This window comes from Mus pahari, chromosome 21 (assembly GCF_900095145.1).
Source record: "Mus pahari chromosome 21, PAHARI_EIJ_v1.1, whole genome shotgun sequence".
NCBI lineage: Eukaryota > Metazoa > Chordata > Mammalia > Rodentia > Muridae > Mus > Mus pahari.
In genome coordinates, this window is record NC_034610.1 from 23,885,418 (window position 1) to 23,905,146 (window position 19,729).

General features: G+C 51.0%; 2 protein-coding genes across 2 annotated transcripts in view; one reads left to right on the forward strand and one right to left on the reverse strand.

Annotated features, from left to right (window-relative positions):
- Positions 1 to 9,175, forward strand: part of Pnpla1 (patatin like phospholipase domain containing 1) — a 30,756-nt gene extending 21,581 nt beyond the window's left edge. Inside the window, exons 6-11 of the mRNA XM_021221860.2 lie at positions 1,011 to 1,417; positions 1,559 to 1,847; positions 4,243 to 4,327; positions 6,100 to 6,222; positions 7,351 to 7,450; positions 8,720 to 9,175. Coding sequence (XP_021077519.1) covers positions 1,011 to 1,417; positions 1,559 to 1,847; positions 4,243 to 4,327; positions 6,100 to 6,222; positions 7,351 to 7,450; positions 8,720 to 8,743 — 1,028 coding nt within the window. The 3' untranslated portion in view covers positions 8,744 to 9,175. The remainder of the gene's footprint in view (positions 1 to 1,010; positions 1,418 to 1,558; positions 1,848 to 4,242; positions 4,328 to 6,099; positions 6,223 to 7,350; positions 7,451 to 8,719) is intronic.
- A 6,157-nt stretch (positions 9,176 to 15,332) lies between these two features.
- Positions 15,333 to 19,729, reverse strand: part of Bnip5 (BCL2 interacting protein 5) — an 18,426-nt gene continuing 14,029 nt past the window's right edge. The window contains exons 8-12 of the mRNA XM_021221887.1: positions 19,165 to 19,414; positions 18,337 to 18,462; positions 17,533 to 17,597; positions 15,908 to 16,171; positions 15,333 to 15,368 (exon numbers count right to left, since the gene is read on the reverse strand). Coding sequence (XP_021077546.1) covers positions 15,333 to 15,368; positions 15,908 to 16,171; positions 17,533 to 17,597; positions 18,337 to 18,462; positions 19,165 to 19,414 — 741 coding nt within the window. The remainder of the gene's footprint in view (positions 15,369 to 15,907; positions 16,172 to 17,532; positions 17,598 to 18,336; positions 18,463 to 19,164; positions 19,415 to 19,729) is intronic.

A 19,729-nucleotide genomic window follows, 5' to 3' on the forward strand; every position in this document is an offset into this window, starting at 1 on the left:
GACTCTGTTTCCCCACCCCTCTGCATCTGGGACACAGCTTAACTACACCCTCGGGTTCCTGTCTTGATGCCAAGGAAGCCCAGGTTCTTTCCGGGCTCCTTGTGATGCTCGCGTCGTCCGCCAGGTGGCGCCAGCTCGGTGGCGCCAGCTCACGTGCACGAGTCCCTCCCTCCCGCCCGGCTTCTTGGATTTTTCTACTGGCACAGGTTCAGGAGCTACTGGCACCCAGAGCCATACTATCGGTTCCCACCTGCCACTTGGAAGCAGTCAGAATGCTCTCTGCTTGGTTGAGGGGAGAAGGGAGGCACTCATCACACTCAGGATGAAGCCGCCCTGGACCCCTCAATCTCATCCTCACCCCCCCCCCCGGTCTCTCCTCCCTCTCTTGCAAAAACTCTCATCCACCCAGCTACTCCTACAGCGAGCCCCGCCTGCCTCCCTGGCGTGGGAAAGGAGAGGCGGGAGCTGATAGATGCCAGTCTGCTCCCAGCTGTGGCCAGCAGGCCTCGCCCTCACTCCCTCCGACAAGGTCCTCCCACACACGCACAATCTATATCGTCTCGGTCTTTCTGCAGAGGCTGGACTGGGACTTGCCTAGCATGCATGAAGACCTGTGTTTAATTTCCAGTACTTCATAAACCTGGCAGGGTAGTGCATGCGATAATCCCAGCACTGGAAATGTGGGGGAGGGGTGGGATCGGGGGAATAGAAGTACAAGGTCATCCTTGGCTATATAGTAAATTTGAGGCCAGGCTAGCCTGGGCTACATGAGATCTTGTCTGAAAAATAAAAAAGTTTCCTGGAGCTCCTTTATGGTCCCCCACCTTCGCCAACACCCCCCCACACACACACCCCTACAATCTGATCTCTGCTCTTACAATCTTCTTGCCTAGCTCCCAAGTTCTGGGACCACGCTGTGCCCACCATGTATCATATTTATGTAGATTTTGCAGACACACCCATACTACACTATGTGCACATCAGATCTGATGCGCTGTGGTTTCTTCTAGACGCAGCGTACCTTGACTCTCCCAGCAAGAGAGTGATATTCCCGAGGGTTGAAGTATACTGCCAGATAGAGGTCGCCCTTGGCCATGAGCCCCCACCTCCGAGTCTGCAGAGCCTCCCAGCACCGAGGAGAAGCCCAGAAGACGCCTCACAAACCCATGCACAGGGGTCTCCCAGAGAGGACAGAAAGGACAGCCATCCCCCAGCCGCCCCCTCAGTGCAGACACCTGAATCTGGGTGCAAGGAGTCTGTGGAATCACCCGGGTCACCACGGGTCTCTATAGCCAAGCAACCATCTGTATCGCCTTTGTCCCCAGCCCAGCCGGTCCCAGTAATGAGGCCCACTGGCCCCAGTGACAGTTGCCCAATAAATGTTCGGACTCCAAACCCGGAGCGAGGAGTGAAGGATGTCCAGGCCTCTGCCACGGAGCGAGGAGTGAAGGATGTCCAGGCCTCTGCCACGGAGCGAGGAGTGAAGGATGCCCTGGACTCTGCCACGGAGCGAGGAGTCAAGGATGCCCTGGATTCTGCCACGGAGCGAGGAGTCAAGGATGCCCTGGATTCTGCCACAAAGCGAGGAGTCAAGGATGCCCTGGACTCTGCCACCGCTGAGCAGAGCACAAACACCTTGCCACCTGTGTCGCTCCCAGCTGCAGATTCACACAGCTCAAAGGCTGGATCCTCTGTGCCTATTGGGTCACCCGAGTCCCATAGACTGCTGCTCAGATCTTCCCAGGGAGCCACACCAGCCAGGGCAGCACCTGGACTTCTGTCCCTAAGTCCTTCAACACCACCTGCCCGGCCACCTGTGGAGGACCTAGGCCCAGAACGAACCACAGGTATGACCCTCCCTGCTCTGGCGGGACTGAGACACCAGTTCTGAGGGTGACATTAGCCCTCTATCTGAGCAGCCTCCACAGGGGATACTGACCCCTGCCTTAAGTCTTTGGACCTCGAAGCTCAGCCCCTCCCTCTGGCAGCAAAAGTCGCCACCAAGAGGCTGTTGAGAAGGTGCAGTGGTTAAGAGCTATTGCTGTTCTCTTAGAGGACCAGAGTTCAGTTTGGTGGCCAGGACAGGACACTGGGTAGCTCAAAAGCACATCTGTCCCCTCTTCTGGACACTACACTTGCACACACCTCCCATTTACACAACTAAAAAATAAAAAATAACACTAAATCATAAAAAAATGAATTAAATATTGATATTAAAGGCTTATAATAGAGCCATTTATATTTATAACTCATACAATTTATACATTTTTTTTTTTTTTTGGTTTTCTGAGACAGGGTTTCTCTGTGTAGCCATGGCTGTCCTGGAACTCACTCTGTAGACCAGGCTGGCCTTGAACTCAGAAATCCGCCTGCCTCTGCCTCCCAAGTGCTGGGATTAAAGGCGTGTGCCACCACGCCCCGCTTATTTATACATTTTTTTAAAGATTTATTTATTTATTATATTTAAGTACACTGTAGCTGTCTTCAGACACTCCAGAAGAGGGAGTCAGATCTTGTTACAGATGGTTGTGAGCCACCATGTGGTTGCCGGGATTTGAACTCTGGACCTTCTGAAGAGCAGTCGGGTGCTCTTACCCACTGAGCCATCTCACCAGCCCTGAGAACCAGAGTTTTATCCCCATAACCCACATAGAAGCTGGGTACAGCAGCCCATGACTGTAACTCTGGTTCTGAGGACATGGAGACAGGCAGATCTCTGGATCTCCATGACTGATAAGCCTTAAAAAAAATGTTTTTAAATTAAATATATAATTCCAGCACTTGTGAGGCAGAGGCAGGCAGATCTCTTTAGAGTAAGGCCACCCTGGTCTACACGGCAAGTTGCAGAACAATAAGGGGTACACAGAAAAACCCTGTCTTGGAAAACAAAAAATAAAACAAAAAAACAAATCAGTTGAGACTACACCCAGTACCCATCTTTGACTCCATTTGAATACTCACTCGAGATACACACACTGGTCCTAATAATAATCTTCATTACAAGATGGTTTACTTCCTTGAGCTGGCGATGTTCCGGCCCCGCCCTCTGACGTCACCATGGGGCAGGGAACAGCAGCATCTGCCCACAGCAGCTGCAGCCTTCCTTCTGCATCAGATCCACTGATGTGATAATTTGGCTCTTAAATAGGAGGAGGAGAGCATTCCTTGCTGGTTTTATTGATTCCTTGCTTGTTTGCTTATTATTTCAAAATAATCTTACTAATTCTTTAGAAATACTCATACATGCCTACATCCATACATGTGTTTTGAATTTTGATTTGTTGGGGATAGTGGGATGTCTCCCACAGCACATACAATTTTTAAAACATCATAATGGTTTAAAAAAAATTATGTTTGCTGGCTGTGCTGGCCCCTGCCTTTAGTCTTAGCACTTTCGAGGCAAAAGCAAGCAGATCTTGGAGTTCATGCCCAGCCTAGTGTTCACAAGCTAGATCAGGATCCAGGACAGCCAGGGCTATGGAAAGAGATCCTGTCTGGATAAAAAAGTTTCTGTTTAATGAGTACATGCCCGTGTTTCTGTGCCTCGCTTATATCATACCTGGTACCAGAAATGTCAGAAGAGGGCGCTGGATCCCCTGGAGTTACAGCTACAGGCAGCTGTGAGCTCTGGGGAGGCAGAAGCAGGTGTATCTCAGAGTTTGAGGCCAACCTGGACTATAGAGTGCGTTCTTTCCAGGACAGCCAAAGCTACACAGAGAAACCCAGCCTCGAAGAACTGGAAAAAGAAAAAAACTGGGCTGGAGAGATGGGTCAGTGGTTAAGAGCACTGACTGCTCTTCTGAAGGTCTTGAGTTCAAATCCCAGCAATCACATGGTGGCTCACAACCATCTGTAATGGGGTCTGGTGCCCTCTTCTGGTGTGTCTGAAGACAGCTACAGTGTGTACTTAGATATAATAATAAATAAATCTTTTTTTAAAAAAAGAAGTAAATATTTTAAAAAAGAAAAGAAAAAAAGAAACTAATAAAATAAAATAAGATAAAATAAAATTCCTTTGACAAGAGCATCTCACTATTGGGTCCCTGGATAGTCTGGCTCTCATTATGTAAACCAGGCGAGCCTCAAACTCTGAAATCCTCCTGCTTCTGCCTCCCGAGTACTGGGACTAAAGAGGTGCTGAGCCACAACAACTGGCATCCTTCTCAGACACACTCACCATTGTTATTTGCAAAATGACCCAGTACCCACTACCTGCCCTTTTAACTCCGGTGTTCCCTCCAGCTACAGGGTCTCCCGTCTCATCACGGCTGACAGGCTCAGCAGCACCGGGTACCGGGAAGGAAGCCCCCCGCAAGCCTCTGCTAGTGTAAGTTTCTCTTTCCTCAGGACTGTTCCCTCCTTTGCTCGGGGGAGGGGGCCCAGTTAAGTGAGGTTTCTGGGTTTCACCTAACTCTTCGAGTCTGTGGGGCATCGGCTGCCTGGGTATCACCTAGTCTGTGGGGCAGCAGCTCCCGCTTCGTGCCCTCTTCTCTCTCCCGCAGTGGGGCGCTATGTGAATATACCTGTCCATTGGGTGACACCACCCCTCTCCCCAACTCCAGCACACACCGGTACAACCTGTTCTAGGACAGTGGGAACCTGTGCACTCCAGGTCCCGGGTCTTATTTTGGGTGAAGCCACAAATGGGATGGTCTAACAGGTGCACCATCCCAGCCTTGGGTAGCCCCTAATGGTAGAAAAGGACTCTCAAAAGTCTTCGTGGGAGCTGGCACGGAGGTGTGTGGCTTTAGCCCCTAGCACTATAACCTTGAAGTGGCAAGCATGGTTCGATGCTCTTTGTTCCTGATTGTGGGTGTAACGAGACCAGCTGTTGCAAGTTCCTGCAGCCTTTACTTCCTACCAGCAACTCCCAGTTGCCTGGATTTGTGAACCAAATACACCCTTTCTGCCTTAAGTGACTTTGTCAGGGTGTTTGACCACAACAACAGAAACCAAACCAAAAGAGTATGCCTCGGTTGTCTGGGTTGTGAAATGTACACGCTCCATCGTTGTCTCTACAGCTGTGACACTGGCCTGCAGATCTGTAGTGCTTCAAGGTCCCTGGGAACTACATTTCCCAGGCTCCCTTGCTGGTTGGCTAACAGTTGGATTGGCCAATGAAAGATCAGTAAGGGGGGGTCATGCATATGTCCACTTTGTCTTTTGAAAAGCAGGGTTGAAACATTCTGTTCTTTAATTTTATTGTTGGACGTGGGTCTCATTGAACAGCCCGGCTGGCACTGAGTGAGCAATCCTGCCTCTGCCTTCCGAGTCCAGAGATTATAGGTGTGTGCCATCATGTTCTCATGTTCTCGGGCATTTTTCCATAGACACTTGTATTTGCTTCACACCAATCTTATTAAGTTGGATCTGATCCCCCGCCCCCATTATGAAATTTTATCTACGACTGGGGGTGTGTGGAGAGATGGCTCAGTAGTTAAGAACACAAACCGCTCTTGCAGAAGCACTTGATCCAAGCTCGGTTCCCAGCACACACGTTGGGCAGCCCACCACGGCCTACAGCTCCAACTCCAGAGGCTCTGACATCCTCTTTTGGTCTCTGTGAATGTGTTCTACATGTAGACACAATTACACATAAATAAAAAATCTTGAGGCTGGAGAGGTGGCTCAGCGGTTAAGAGCACTGACTACTCTTCCAGAGGTCCTGAGTTCAAATCCCAGCAACTATATGGTGGCTCACAACCATCCATAATATGATCTGACACCCTCTTCTGGTGTGTCTGAAGACAGCTACAGTGTACTTACATATAATAATAATAAATAAATTTTTAAAAATACAAATAAAAAATCTTAAAACTTTATCAGTTTGTGTAAGTTAAAATATATAAAGCATACATATTAAGTTTGTGTGATTTTTTAACCTCTTTGCAACTACGTTTAGTAGGTATAAGTTTGGGCCTTGTTTGTCTCCTTAGTCTGGTTATTGCCCAGATAAATAGTTAATAGTAATCAGATGTGTTTCTGGGGACATCGACCTTGGCCAGGGCCACTGGGTCTGCTGAGCTTGGCCAGAACTCGGATGGTGGCAGACACTGTTCAGGCTGTTGTAACAAGCACCTCTTTTGTCTCTTTGCCCAGGGAGAGTCCTGGTGCGGATTCAAACACGGCGAAAACGATATTCAAGAGGAAACAAAAGACAAATGCCACTAGAGAGTGCTTCCACAGAAACACTCGGTCCAAGAAGCCGGCTAGCAAACTACAGTAAGTAAAGTCTCTGCTCTGCCTGGAGAGCTCAGCGCTTACAGGTAGAACGTCTGGGCTCCGAGTCTCCATTTTCTGACCTGCAAAAGCACGGGTGACCCTGCTCACAAGCCCGTGGGCGTGCAGTGCAGGCCACCCTGTGAATGGGAATCCCTTCAGAAGGAAGATGTCAGGCGTCACGGTGGGGGTCCTGGAGGTTTGCTAACTACTTCTCAGCTGTGTGTTGTGATGTTTTAAGCAGAGTAGCCCTGGCTGTCCCAGAACTCACCATGTAGACCAGGCTAGCCTCAACATCACTGTGCAGCTAAAGCTAACTTGGAACTTTTGATCCCCTCCTGCTCCCAACTCTCCTGTCCTGGAATTATAAACAGGTGACACCATATCTAGTCATTCTTTGGCCAGCAGACCTTTTGACCCTCTGTTAGTCCATTTGGTAGAAATTTCTTTAAACATTTTTGATGTTTATTTACTTACTGATTGTGCCCACGTGTGTGTGAGTGTGTGCGGGAGAGGTCAAAGGACAGATTTTCTGGAGTTGGCTCTGACCTTCTGTCTTGTAGTCCCAAGGCTTGACCTCAGGTCGGCAGAATTGGAGGTGCGCACCTCTACCCACTGAGCATCCCTCTTGGGTTCTCGAACTTGTATTTTGTTCAGCTGTCAATTAATCCCTCATTATGAGTAGATGCTGGGACCCTCCTGCCTGCTCACAATTGTCTGTGGAGAGAGTCTCTTGTCACAGAAAAGTCTAGGGATCTGCCTGTGTTTGGAGGGTCAAGGTTCAAGGCTCCCTCTGTGATCCCTGTGTCCAAAGCAGCCATAATGTTACCCAAGAGCCAGTGAAACCTGTCAATCCTTGGGTCCCGTTGTGACCCCCTGAATAAGGTACTGTAGTTACCATGAAAAAAAATAAATATGACTTTTGAATTAAAACAACAAGAAGACCTATCTATAAGTGTGCAAGCCTAAATGCCAAGAGGACTTCTATGGTGGGCTCTGTAGGATCTTGTAATTCCTCACAGAGGGCAAGGGGCTACCCTGGGGTCACACAGCAGGCAAAGGTGGGGCTTGGGACTCTACTGGCTTTTCTTATTTGCCCTCACAATTGTGTCCTTGGCTTCTCCAATCCAGGTCTGCGCCGTGTCCACTTAACTTCCCTGTGCTCCCCAAGACAGTCTGGGTCACCTACAGACCCCATCCCGGCCGGATCCAAGAATACAGCTACCCCGAGGTATGGATGTCACTCCTCTGGATGTCACCCAAGAGTGACTCTGCCTCTCCTGTCTCAGGGGGATGTAGCTACTCTGAGCACATAGCTCCATTTCTGCCCTTCCCTCCCTTCCTGCATAGCCATGGTCGGCTCCAGCCCATTGTGTGAACAGCTGAGAGCTAGCTGCCTGTGGTGGTGCACGCATTTTAGTCCCAGCATTTGGGGAAGGAGAAGCAGGTGGATCTCTGTGAGTTCAAAGCCAGCCAACGCTACATTATGAGAGCTTATGTCAAAAAACTCCAAAATGGCTGGGCATGGTGGCGCGCGCCTTTAGTCCCAGCACTTGGGAGGCAGAGGCAGGCGGATTTCTGAGTTTGAAGCCAGCCTGGTCTACAGAGTGAGTTCCAGGACAGCCAGGGCTACACAGAGAGACCCTGTCTTGAAAAACCAAAAAAACCCCAAAACTCCAAAATGGGAAAAGACACATACAGAAAGAAAGGAGAGAGAGACAGAGAGAGGAGAGAGAGAGACAGAGAGAGAGAGAGAGAGACAGAGAGAGAGAGAGGAGAGAGAGAGACAGAGAGAGAGACAGAGAGAGGAGAGAGAGGAGAGAGACAGAGAGGAGAGAGAGAGAGAGACAGAGACAGAGAGAGACAGAGAGAGAGAGAGAGAGAGGAGAGAGAGGAGAGAGACAGAGAGGAGAGAGACAGAGACAGAGAGAGAGAGAGGAGAGAGAGACAGAGACAGNGAGACAGAGAGGAGAGAGACAGAGACAGAGAGAGAGAGAGGAGAGAGAGACAGAGACAGAGAGAGAGAGAGAGGAGAGAAAGACAGACAGAGACAGAGAGAGAGAGGAGAGAGAGACACAGAGAGAGAGAGAGAGAGAGAGAGAGAGAGAGAGAGAGAGGCCAAAGCAAGAAAGCAAGCTGGGATGCTTGAGGAGTTAATGGAGGCATACCATTAACTCCAACACTTTAGAAGCAGAGGCTAGCCTGGTCTACATATCAAGTTCCAGGACAGCCAGGGCTACACAGAGAAACCCTGTCTCGAAAAACAAAAACAAAAACAAACAAACAAAAAAAAGAAATGGAAAGAAAGAAAGATCACTCCCAATGGGGAATCCCCTTTGCAGAGCAGGTAAGGGGCCTGGGGTAATAAAGTGAACCTCTAAACTGGCTTTTGTAACAATCCTAGATCCCTTGTTTTGATGGAGTGCAACAGAGAGAATGATGGGAAGGTCTTGTCACAGGTAAGCATCACTCAAAATGACAACTCTTTGTCCTTTCTTAGGGAGTGAGTGGCCAGAACTCCTAAGCTGGAGCAGGAGAGACCCCAGTGACCTGGGTCCAGCCTTGCACCCGAGACCTGCCGGACCGAGGGGTGCCCTCAGCCATCCAGTGCTGCAGAAAGTCTACCCCCCCCCCAAGTTTGGGTTTACTGGTCTGGAGTTCTTGCTGTCTTCCCACCATTCTGCTCTGGATGGACAGGAAGACATCGGCACATACCACTCACGGTCCACCCATCCGGGAGGAGGGGTATAATCCTGCTTCTGTCCTGCCCGGGGGCGGGGCAAGCATGCATCCTGACTGCACTTCCTGCCTACGTGTGATCAAGCACATCCTGTGCCTTTGGAGCAAGCAAGCTTGTTTACAGAAGTGGAAACCAGTGGCTTGTTACCTTACACGAAAAGCACCCTCCAGCATCCAGGAAGTTATCTGTCCCTGGGTTAGTGGGGTTTACAGGTTCATCACAGTAATTAAAACTTAAGACACAACTTTAGCCTTTGCACTTTAAGTCTTCGGCAGAACTGTTGCAGACTCCATGAAGGCACTGAATCAAATAAAAAATAAAAAGGATGTGTCTGCTCCCAGGAATGGAGGTTTATTGCAGACTTATGGGAGAAGATAGCCAGAGGGATCTGTGAGCCCAGAGGGAATGTGATCCGGAGGTGGGCCGAGTGAGAGGAAAGGCCAGGAGCCAAGAGGCCCAGATGTAAAATAAAGGGTAAAAGGTAAAATGAACACGTAGCCAAATGGCTGGATTATACAGGGGAGAGCAGCTGGGGAAGGGCAGCCCAGCACCTACACTGGGGAGTTCAGGGTAGAGGCCCAGGGAATGCCAGCCTGGAGAACCCTGTACCAGCCTGGACTGAGGGATGCCGAGTGCCTGGCCTGGTCCCCTTTGCTATGTTAATAGGCATGTCTGCTGAGAAAAAAGGAGCACTCAGGACTTGGTGTTAACCTTCCTAGGGACCACAGGCTCAGCAGATACAGGCACAAACAGACCAGATTCTAGACAGGTGGCACACTTGCCTGCACATCACACTTACCCCTCTGAGTCTCTGCAAGCACTTACCTTGGGAAGGAGGGCTTGTTCCACCAAAGGCTGCTGTGGAGAAAGTGTACCCTGCAGCTTGCTGCAAGGCAGAGCCACTCTGGCTAGGATTTGGAGGATGGGCCTCACTCTAAGACTCAATCTCCAGCCTGTCCTGCAAAAGGTGGTCTTCATGTTCCAGCCCAGCCAGGCCCACACCACAGGCCTCACCAGCATTTGCTTTACTCAAATGCAAAACCTCGAGCCTAGGCTGAAGCTCAAATGTAAGCTGGACTTGACTACTGGGAACCCAAAGAAATGTAAGCAGAGAAAGGGGAGCCCCTGTGCCCAGGAGGCCTTGGGGGAGGCTATACTCCCCTAAGTCATTTCATGGAACAATGGGGCTTTGAAAGACTAGCAAAGAATCAGGATCTCAGAGAGGAAAGTGGTGGTGAAAGACTTTCGTGGGGAGCCCTCCCCACACCAGTCTCTAGAAGGTGGCACCCAAAAACCATGAATAAACCATCTTGATATAAAAAACATGAGGTAGTTTATTGACGGAGCTCCGGGCCAATGCATACCTCACACAGGAGGTAGAGGCACTGACCCCATGGCCTGAAAGCTAGGGGTTTTTATAGGGGGAGGCGTTGGGGCTAGCAAGAATTGACGCGGTTACCTGTGATTGGCTCATTTAAACATCAGCAGAATGACCACACATTTGCAGAATGGTACTGCAAAGGCAGGAGTGTTAGGAGACCTGAGGGGTGGATCAGTGGAACACACCTGGTTACTGTGTATCGGCCGGCCTGCTCGGACTTGCCCGGGCCTGCTAGGTTCCCAGCCTCAGGCTTCTAAGCTCACAAAACAACTCTCTGGACATAAGTTACATGAATCCCAGGCCTTAAATTTCATTTCCCTTCAGTGGCTAGACTCTAAAGGACCAGAGTTCAAGGTCATCCAGGGCTATAAATTAGAGACTAGCTTGGGCTACATAAGACTCTGTCTCAGGGGCCAGAGAGATGCATCAGTGGTTGAGAGCACTGACTGCTCTTCCAGAGAATCTAGGCTCAATTCACAGCCCTTACATGGCAGCTTACAACTGTCTGTAAGTCCAAGATCTGACATTCTCACCCAAACATACATGCAGGCAAGTCTTCAAAACACATTTCCAAAAAAGTACCATCCACCCATCCACAAGATAAGATAAAATAAAATGGCTGATCCAGTAGTGTAGACCCGTGAGGGACAGGACCTGGAGGTTGGCATGTGGAAGCAGGTCCCCGAGGCATGACATTCAACTAAGTATGAGGGCCTTCACTTTGAGGCGAGTCTCTCCACCCAGACATACCAATTCCCTGGCACCTATTAAAACTGTCTTCCCTCAGGAAGTGTGTGTCAAACCTAGAATGAAAAACCTGAATGAAAAAAAAGGACATGACTGCTCCCCGAGATGATGGGGGGGGGGAATATGTGTTTATCATAGAGAGGAGGGAGAGTATGGCCAGAGGCTGACACATCTGGGCGAGCCCAGAGCCTGTGCCACGTGGGGGGGGGGAGGAAGAGAGGGCACCCAAGAACAGCAGCCAGGAGGCCAAATGTACAAGAAGGATGGATAAACAAGAAGTCTGGATTATATAGGGAAGAGCCTCTGGGGGAAGGGCGGCCTGGTAGAGGGCAGGGTATGCCAGCCATGCCCTGTAACGTAGGGACCGAGGGATGCTGGGAGAACCTGGCCAGGTCCTTTTTTTTTTAAAGATTTATTTATTTATTTATTATAAATAAGTACACTGTAGCTGTCTTTAGACTCCCAGAGGAGGGCATTAGATCTTATTACAGATGGTTGTGAAAGCACCATGTGGATGCTGGGATTTGAACTCAGGACCTCTAGAAGAGCAGTCAGTGCTCTTACCCACTGAGCCATCTCTCTAGTTCTCCATTCTGATATCTTAAATAGGCACCTCAACCATTTGTGCCAGCTTCAAAACTGAACACCTCCAATGTCACCATTGTCCAAAGAGACAGAACCCCCTTTTTGGCTCTCTAGGGTTCTGTTAGTTTCCCCTGTTTTGAGGTAATGCGCCAGCCTGCTCAAGGCTGGGGGAAGGGCACAGCTGGGCATCCTGTGCTCTCATCTGCTGACTCTGTTAGCTTTTATTAGTCTCTTTAATCTCTTCCTTTTTTTATTTGTTTTCAAGCATGAGGTCTTGGAAGGTTGTGCTAGCCAGCTCTGAACTCACTCTGTAGACCAGGCAGACCTTGAACTCACCGAGATTCACCTGCCTCTGCCTCCAGTGCTGGGATCAAAGGCGTGCCACTGACCTGGCTCTTTGTCAACATGCCCATGCACGGATCTTTGCTAAGGGACTGGCCCTTACATAGCTTGAGAAGGCTAGGCTTATTCTGTGACAGACTTCAGATTGGCAGTTAAGGACACTAGGCCTAAGAACTGGGGAGTCCTGGCAAGCCCAAGACAGTCAATTGCTATTAGAAAGCCCCCAGGCTCCAGCCTTCACGACCAGGTAATGGGATATTCCAGCCAGCTGGCCTGAAGCAAGGACAGTGGGTCAGCGGCAGTTTCTAGACTCCCTCAGCTGCTTCCTCAGTAACAGTTTCCAGACCTCCCCAGCAGGTTCCCAGCCCCAAACCCCAGTAATAGAACGGCCTTAGAGATGGACCCAACAGAGGTCACCTACCCCAGAATTCCCCCAACGTGCTTTAAATCAAGCCTGCAAGCTCACTTGGGTGTCTCTATTCTGATAACGGGGAGACCACAGCATGCTGGACTTCTGCAGAATAAAACACTCCTTGAGTTTACTGCTCAAGTGTGTGTGTGTGTGTGTGTGGGGGGGTGTCATTCTTTGAGACTCATGGACCCTTACAGCCCAGGCTGAACTCAAACTGGATATTGTGAGGTCTCAGAGAAACCCGGGACAAATGGCTGAGGTGCCTATCTAACACACCAAGGCAGACTCTGGCTCAGTCCATACTTACACGTGCCTGTTACAGAGTCGTCCTGGCTGGCATGCCCCGCCCCCACCCAAAATCTCTCCAACACCAGAGCTTTCCTCCCCTTTCCCCAGATTCTCCGATTCCTGTAGAACCAGCCATTTTGGCCCACACCCCCTCCTTCCTTGCTGGATCCCCACCTCCATCTCATGGTCTGCATCAGTCTGCTGGCCATGTGCAGTCTTGACTCTCCCAGATGCCTCTGGCATCTCTGTCACTCATATCTACAGTAAACGTCCCCTTTTCCCATTCAGACACACAGCAGAGAGCAGCCTCATCCCGTCCTCTACACCTGTGCTAAGTCACACCAGCTTCATCAAGTAATCAAAAAGAACGATGGCTGACCCAGCCTCTCCTCTCTGTGCCTCAGGAGTCAGGTTAGAACAGCAATATCTCATCTCTGACATTACCAGCCTGGGATCCGATGGGAAGCCCTGAGCTCATGACCACCCAGACTAGCACCCCTTTTGTTACTGTGTCAGCATGGTGTCACTCCAAGGATGAGCCAGAAGAGAGAACCCAGGACAGGGATGGAGAGGCTGGCCCCCCACTATCGATCCGCAGGCTTGGACTGTCCTGGACGGGGGCTGGTGGTGGCCATCTTGCCTCTTCCAGATGGAACAAGGGGACAGCCATTCTGTCCCCACTGTGTGGAGCAAGATGACCTAGCTTCCCTGAAAAGATCCAGTTTACACTTTGAGTCAGTGTCTTTATTGGTTCAAACAACACAGTATAAAAACCAGACTTGGATGACAGCATCAGGAACTCATAACAAATATTCTACAGCCTGGATAGTTGTTGTTACAGATAAGAAACAATGTCCAAGGTTTGGAGGACACATTCAGTGGTAAAACAAGCCCTGTTCAAGGCAGACAGCTTACAACCATTTGCAACTCCAGCGCCATGAGATACAGTGCCCTCTTTTGGCTTCTGTGGATACTGCACTCATACAAACCCACATAATTTAAAATAAAAACAAAATCTTTATATAAATAAAAAGAAACTATGTACAGTTGGGTGTGGTAACTAACCTGAACTATGTATAAGACTGACTAATTTAATAATAAAGTAAACTATGTACAAAAGATTCCTAACCGTTGTTTCAGAACTTTAGTTCCTGGGGCTGGAGAGATGGCTCAGTGGATAAGAGCGCACTGGCTGCTCTTCCAGATGCCCCAGGTTCAATTCCCAGCATCCACATGACAGTTTCAAGACACGCCCCACGTGTTCATGTGAACACGAGGTTCATTGCCAAAGGAAGTCAGGACAGGAACTCACACAGGGCAGGAACCTGGAGGCAGGAGCTGATGCAGAGGCCACAGAGTGGGGCTTCTTGCTGACTTGCTCAGCCTGCCTTCTTGTAGAACTCAGGACCATCAGCCCAGGGATGGCCCCACCCACACTGGGCTGGGCCCTCCCCTATTGATCTGTAATTGAGAAAATGCCTTACAGCTGGATCTCATGGAGGCCTTTCCTCAGCGGAGGCTCCTTTCTGTGATAACTCCAGCTTGTGTCAAGTTGACACACAACCAGCCAGCACAGACAGGGTGGAGGCTGCTGTCTTAGGGTGAGAGGCTCTGGAGCAGTGCACGTCTGTGCAGCATCTGGGGCAGTCCAGCTTGAAGCCCCCTCTTTGACTTTCTGAGATCTACCCAGCTGTGACCCTGTAAAGTAGCCCACAACTGTAGTCTCAGGACTCGAGAGTCTAGGGTGGGGTCGGGGTTGAGAGATGCTCGTCTGGGCCACAGAGTGAGACCTTTGTCAATGCGATAAAATAATTATAGGCATAACCTAGATAACTTTCAGAATCTTCATGAAGGCTAATAAGATTCCTGTAAGATTGGGAGTGACGTGGCAGAGACACAGCTGTTTGAATGCATGTGTGTTTTCCAGCTGGAAACTGAATTTAAAAACTATTTTTTAAAATGAAGACTCATAAAAAAATAAATAAATAACCCCCCGAAGACTTATTTATGGCGGGGTGTGGTGGCCAATGTTTGTGATGTCAGCCCTGGAGAGGCGGAACTAGGCGGATCCCTTGGACTCTCAACCTTAGACAAGCCTGCTTGGGTGAGTCTCAAAAAACAAGGCAGATGGAACTGGACGCGGGACACCGGGGACTGACCTCTGACCTACACTCCCTCCCTCCACCCAGTGACACACAGACACAGACAGACAGGCAGGCAGATCGGCAGACATGTGTGAATGCACACACACACACACACACACACACACACACACCAGCTAAGACTCATGGATCTGGCAGGTGTCAGTCATGAGGGATGAGGAGTTGGGGGGTGGGGGGATGGGATGCAGAGACTACAGAGGGGAGAGCCTCTCTTCAGGTTCACTCCATGGAGCCTGACCTCCTAACCCCATTCTAGTGCTGACCCCAGCCCAGCCTCTGGGTCCCGCTTCCAGGAAGCAAGTGTTCCCAGACAATGCTGAGTGCGCAGAGAATTGTCCGTGGTTCATTTTTTTCTGCAGGGACGTTTGGGAAGCACAAAAGAGGGCCATCCTATGGGGTCTTCAGAGTCTCTGGGCCAAAGCTACTCCGAAAGAACTCGTGTATGACATGGAGCCTTCAGTCCGGACTCTGGCTATCCAGATTCGTGATGTCCTGGAGGGGAAAAGCCACAGGCCGAGTCAGCAGGGTCCAGGCCAGAGACAGCAAGCTCCCTACCAAGCCGATCCAAACCCACAAGAGGTCCCCTAGCCTTTGCATCTCCCCTTCCCCTCCACTGGGCACAGCTGTCCCCAGTCCTTCCACTCAGCCTCAGTCTCCAAACCCCTGGTCATTCAAATTGCATCTGCCACTTCCTGCAGGCCTCCTGGGACCAACTGGCAACACCGGGCTCAGCTGCCTGTCCTTTGAAGCTGACTACAGCTTAGCTCTTGTCTTTGTGTCCCAGGAGACTGCAGAAAGGAGGAAGGTGGCATTTGAACTGAAGCCTAAAAATCAGGTGGGGGATCAAAAAGATGGCTCAGTCAGTAAAGCTCTTTGCCACTAAGACTGGCAAGTTGACCTCCATTCATCCCTAGAACCAACTCCTAGGAGTTGTCCTCTGATCTCCACCAGTGCGCCCTGACACTCACACGCGTGTGCACGCGTATCAGGAAAGTCAGAAGACCTGCCGCCGTGCTGACCCATGCTCTCACCTGCTGGGCCTTCCTGGACAGGAAGTGGACGTAACTGTGTCCCTTGTATTCACCTCTGGACTGCATCAGTGTGCAGATGGCGCAGCTGTGGTTGGCCGCAAACTTGTTCAGTGTGCCAAAGGCACAGGGTGGCAGCCTGTTGGCCAGGCTCTGGCCTTCCTCTGAGAGGCTGGCCTTCTGTCTGTCTAAGGTGGCCACCAGCTTCCTGAGGGAGGCATCTGAGAACTCGTTAAAAAAACGCTTGAAGCTGGGGTACTTCTGGATCTGGAATGGAAGTGGAGTCATCAGCGCTAGGGCCTGCGGGGTCCCCACCCCCACCCCAGCCTGCTCCCTAGCATCCTGGGTGAGCACCCCTTATTAAATCCCTCCACCACCACACTCTCATTTCTATAAGATATGGCTTGCAGCTGCAGGGCAAAACAAAACAAACAAAAAACGACGTGCATGTACGGAGAGCAGATATGGCACGGAACAAGTCACCCTGAGCCTCCCTTCAGCTAGAAAAGTGGGAGTGACCAGATCCCCTCTCCAAAACGGTTGGAAGTAGACAGGGGCCAGGAAAAACACTCAATACCTTCTCAGCCCCACACTAAGGTCCTTCCGGCTAACCCTCTTCATATCCGGACATGATAACTGGGGTCTCCAGGGGGGGATGGAGACCCAAAGACAAAGCCTTGGGTCACACATGAGGTTTATCTGAGATCCTGGGCACACCGATGGGGATAAGGACCTGGACAAGGACGGTAAGGTGGCCCAGGCAGTGATGTGTAGACACCTCCTGGGGAGGACTGAGGTCTTCAGCCGGGGTGGGGTAGAGGCTGCTGGATCGAGCTAAGCTGCTCATTGGCAAGGCTGCGCCCACCAAAGGTGACCTTGCAGCAGGATCTGAGGGGGAGGTGAGGGGGGGTGCCCTGGCTTTGGCTTGGGGCAGACCCTGATTGGGAGCAATTAGACCATTCTGGTTTTGAGTGTGTGTATGTGTGTGTGTGTGTGTGTGTGTGTGTGTGTGAGAGAGAGAGAGAGAGAGAGAGAGAGAGAGAGAGAGAGAGAGAGAGAGAGAAAGAGAGAGAGAGAGAGAGAATGTGCGTACACGCATGTGTGTATGTATATGATGTTTGCATTCATGTAAGTGTGCATACAGAGCCCAGAGAATCCTTGCTCTAGGGCTCTGCCTTATTCCCTTGAGACACAGACTCTCGCTGACCCTGGAGGTCGGCTAACCACCATCAAACCCCAGCAAGCCTCCTGTCTCCTCCCCATATAGCGCTGTGTTCCAACAGGTGTATGATCCCATGCCTGGCTTTTTTTACACATGGGCTTGGGATTTGAACTCGGGCTCTCGGCGGGCAGGCATGGCGGGCAAGCATAGCATGCACTCTCCCTGCAGAGGTATCTCCCCAGCCTGCTTGCAATCCTATCATTTCAAGCTAACATTCTCTTTACCTGCCTTGTGTTAGTGCTCTCTGCAGAGACACCTGTTAGTCAAATGGGGAATATCCCTGTTTTTCAAAGGGGGTTCAGAGAGGTCAAGGGACATGACCAAGGTCACCCAGAAGTAGGGACAGAACGCAGGTCTCAGGGGAGGGAGCTCCCGTATCTGCCTGGAGAGTTTGAGGGGTACTCACCTGCCTCCCTAGATCCCTGTCCACCTCTTGGAGACTCGCCACGAGCTTTTGGATCATGAACTCCTCTGAGGGAAGAGAGGAGAGATCAGAGACTGCCCACAGTGACACCGGGCACCCGTGGCGGGCAGTACAGTTGTCCAAATAGAGACGGCACGTTCTCTCTAAGCGCCTGTGACCAAACGCAGCTCCACCTGACACAGGGGAAAGCTGAGGGCTCCTAACCTCAGGAACGGAAGCTTGCGCTCAGAGTGGCCAGCCAGAACATGTGGAGGGGAACATCCCTTGGCCATGGGTACTGCCACGACAGGAGGCCACTTGGCTGCGCTATGGCTCTTTGGTGTTGATTTGAACAGGGCTTAGTAAAATACACAGGAAACTCAGAGAGGTTGTAACGAACAGCTTGAATTGGACCAAGGTAGAACCATTTACACCAGTGAGGCTGACTAAGGACCCTAAAGCCATCGGTACCCCCGCCCGGCAGCCTCAGTTTAAAGAGCACACAAATAGGGACTGGAGGCATGGCTCAGCGGCTAAGAGCACTGGCTGCTCTTCCAGAGGTTCTGAGCTCAAATCCCAGCAACCACACGGTGGCTCACATCCTTCTGTAATGGGATCTGGTGCCCTCTTCTGGCAGGAAGGTGTACATGTGGATAGAGCACACATATGCATAAAGTATTTACTTTAATCTTTTTAAAACCGAGCACACCAATGGTCCTGTCCCCTCAACGGAACATCCTGTACTCAGCCTGGGCAAGTGAAGAGAAACTAGATGAGGCTACCCCAGAGGGCACAGGATGTACTGACTAGATTGCCAGGCTCTCTCTGGAGAAGGCCCCTCGTCTGGTGTGTGACCCCTGGCCTGGAAAGGCGCTCCTGGGGACCCGGCTGGTCCCCCTCCTGCAGCCTCCGTCTTCTGGAACTCCAGGCTTTCTGAAAGGGATTGCAGAAAAGTGGATGAGCTTGGCATCTGTCTCAGTCCTCGGGGGAGGAGGGGGCAGGATGCCAGTCCTGCCCTGCTTCTGAGGGGATCTGTGTTCCCTCTCTGCCCTCTGCTTCCCCACAGAGCACAGTTTAAGAAGCGCGTGGACGTTCCCATGGCTCTCACCCAGCAAAATCACCTCCCCTTTAAATGTGCAAGCCTCGGCCAAGTCAGTCCAAACTTCGCCTGACTCTGTTGTCAAATGGGAATGCTAAGACAGAGCTGGCGTGTTAACTGAGGTAGTACTGTGTATACAGCAGTCACTGCACAAGAGCAGGGGATCACTGCCCAGCAACGGACCTCACGTTTTACTACAGTCACCTTGAAATCCCGGTGTGTTTCTACTAACGTTCCCTAGTGACATCTGACAACCACAGATCTAGCGACACCTCTGGCCCTGGCTGTCCTAGAACCTGCTCTGCAGACCAGGCTGCCCTCAAACTCACAGAAATCCACCTGCCTCTGCCTCCCAGGTGCTGGGATTAAAGGCACGTGCCACCACTTCCTGGTGATGCCTTTGTTTTTAAGAAAAGGAACTCTGAGCTTTTGGTAGGTGTCCTGCTGAAACTGACATCCCCACCTCTCCACTCTTCCCACAGCAGAGAGCAGAGGGCAAGGTTTGAAGTCACCATGGTAACACCAGGCCTGCTCACCTGGGCTGCTGGAGATGGAAGCTCTGTGGCCACTGACACACATGGGCAGGAAGCCGTGCCTCTTGGGTGGCCGGGCCTCCGGGCTGCCAGAGCCTGCAGTCCCTGAAGCCTCCGTTCTCTTAGAATCCTTGGAGCCATGTTTCCTTAGAGAAAAGGCTCTCCGGAGGTTAGACTTCTTCACCTGGGACTTCACCTTGCCGGCTGGGGCCGGGTTTTCTCGGGCCTCCTCTGCCTCCTGCACTTGAGCTTGCTATGGGGAGAAAGAGAGAAACTGAGTCAGGGCCCCCTGGCCTCAAGAAGGTCAAAGGTGAACTATGGCCTAGAAGGAGCAGGGGGGGCGAAGGCCTTTGCTGCTGGGGAGTGTTGCCTGGGGGAGGCCAGTCTGAAGCTTAGAATGAAGCAGAGGGGTGGGGGTTCCCAGAAGAGCGGGAGCATCTGGGAGGGCTCCCCATCCTCAGCTGCTCTCCCCATCCTCAGCTGCTCTCTCCTCCTTCAACTGCTCTCCCCATCCTAAGCTGCTCTCCCCATCCTCACCTGCTCTCCCCATCCTCACCTGCTCTCCCCA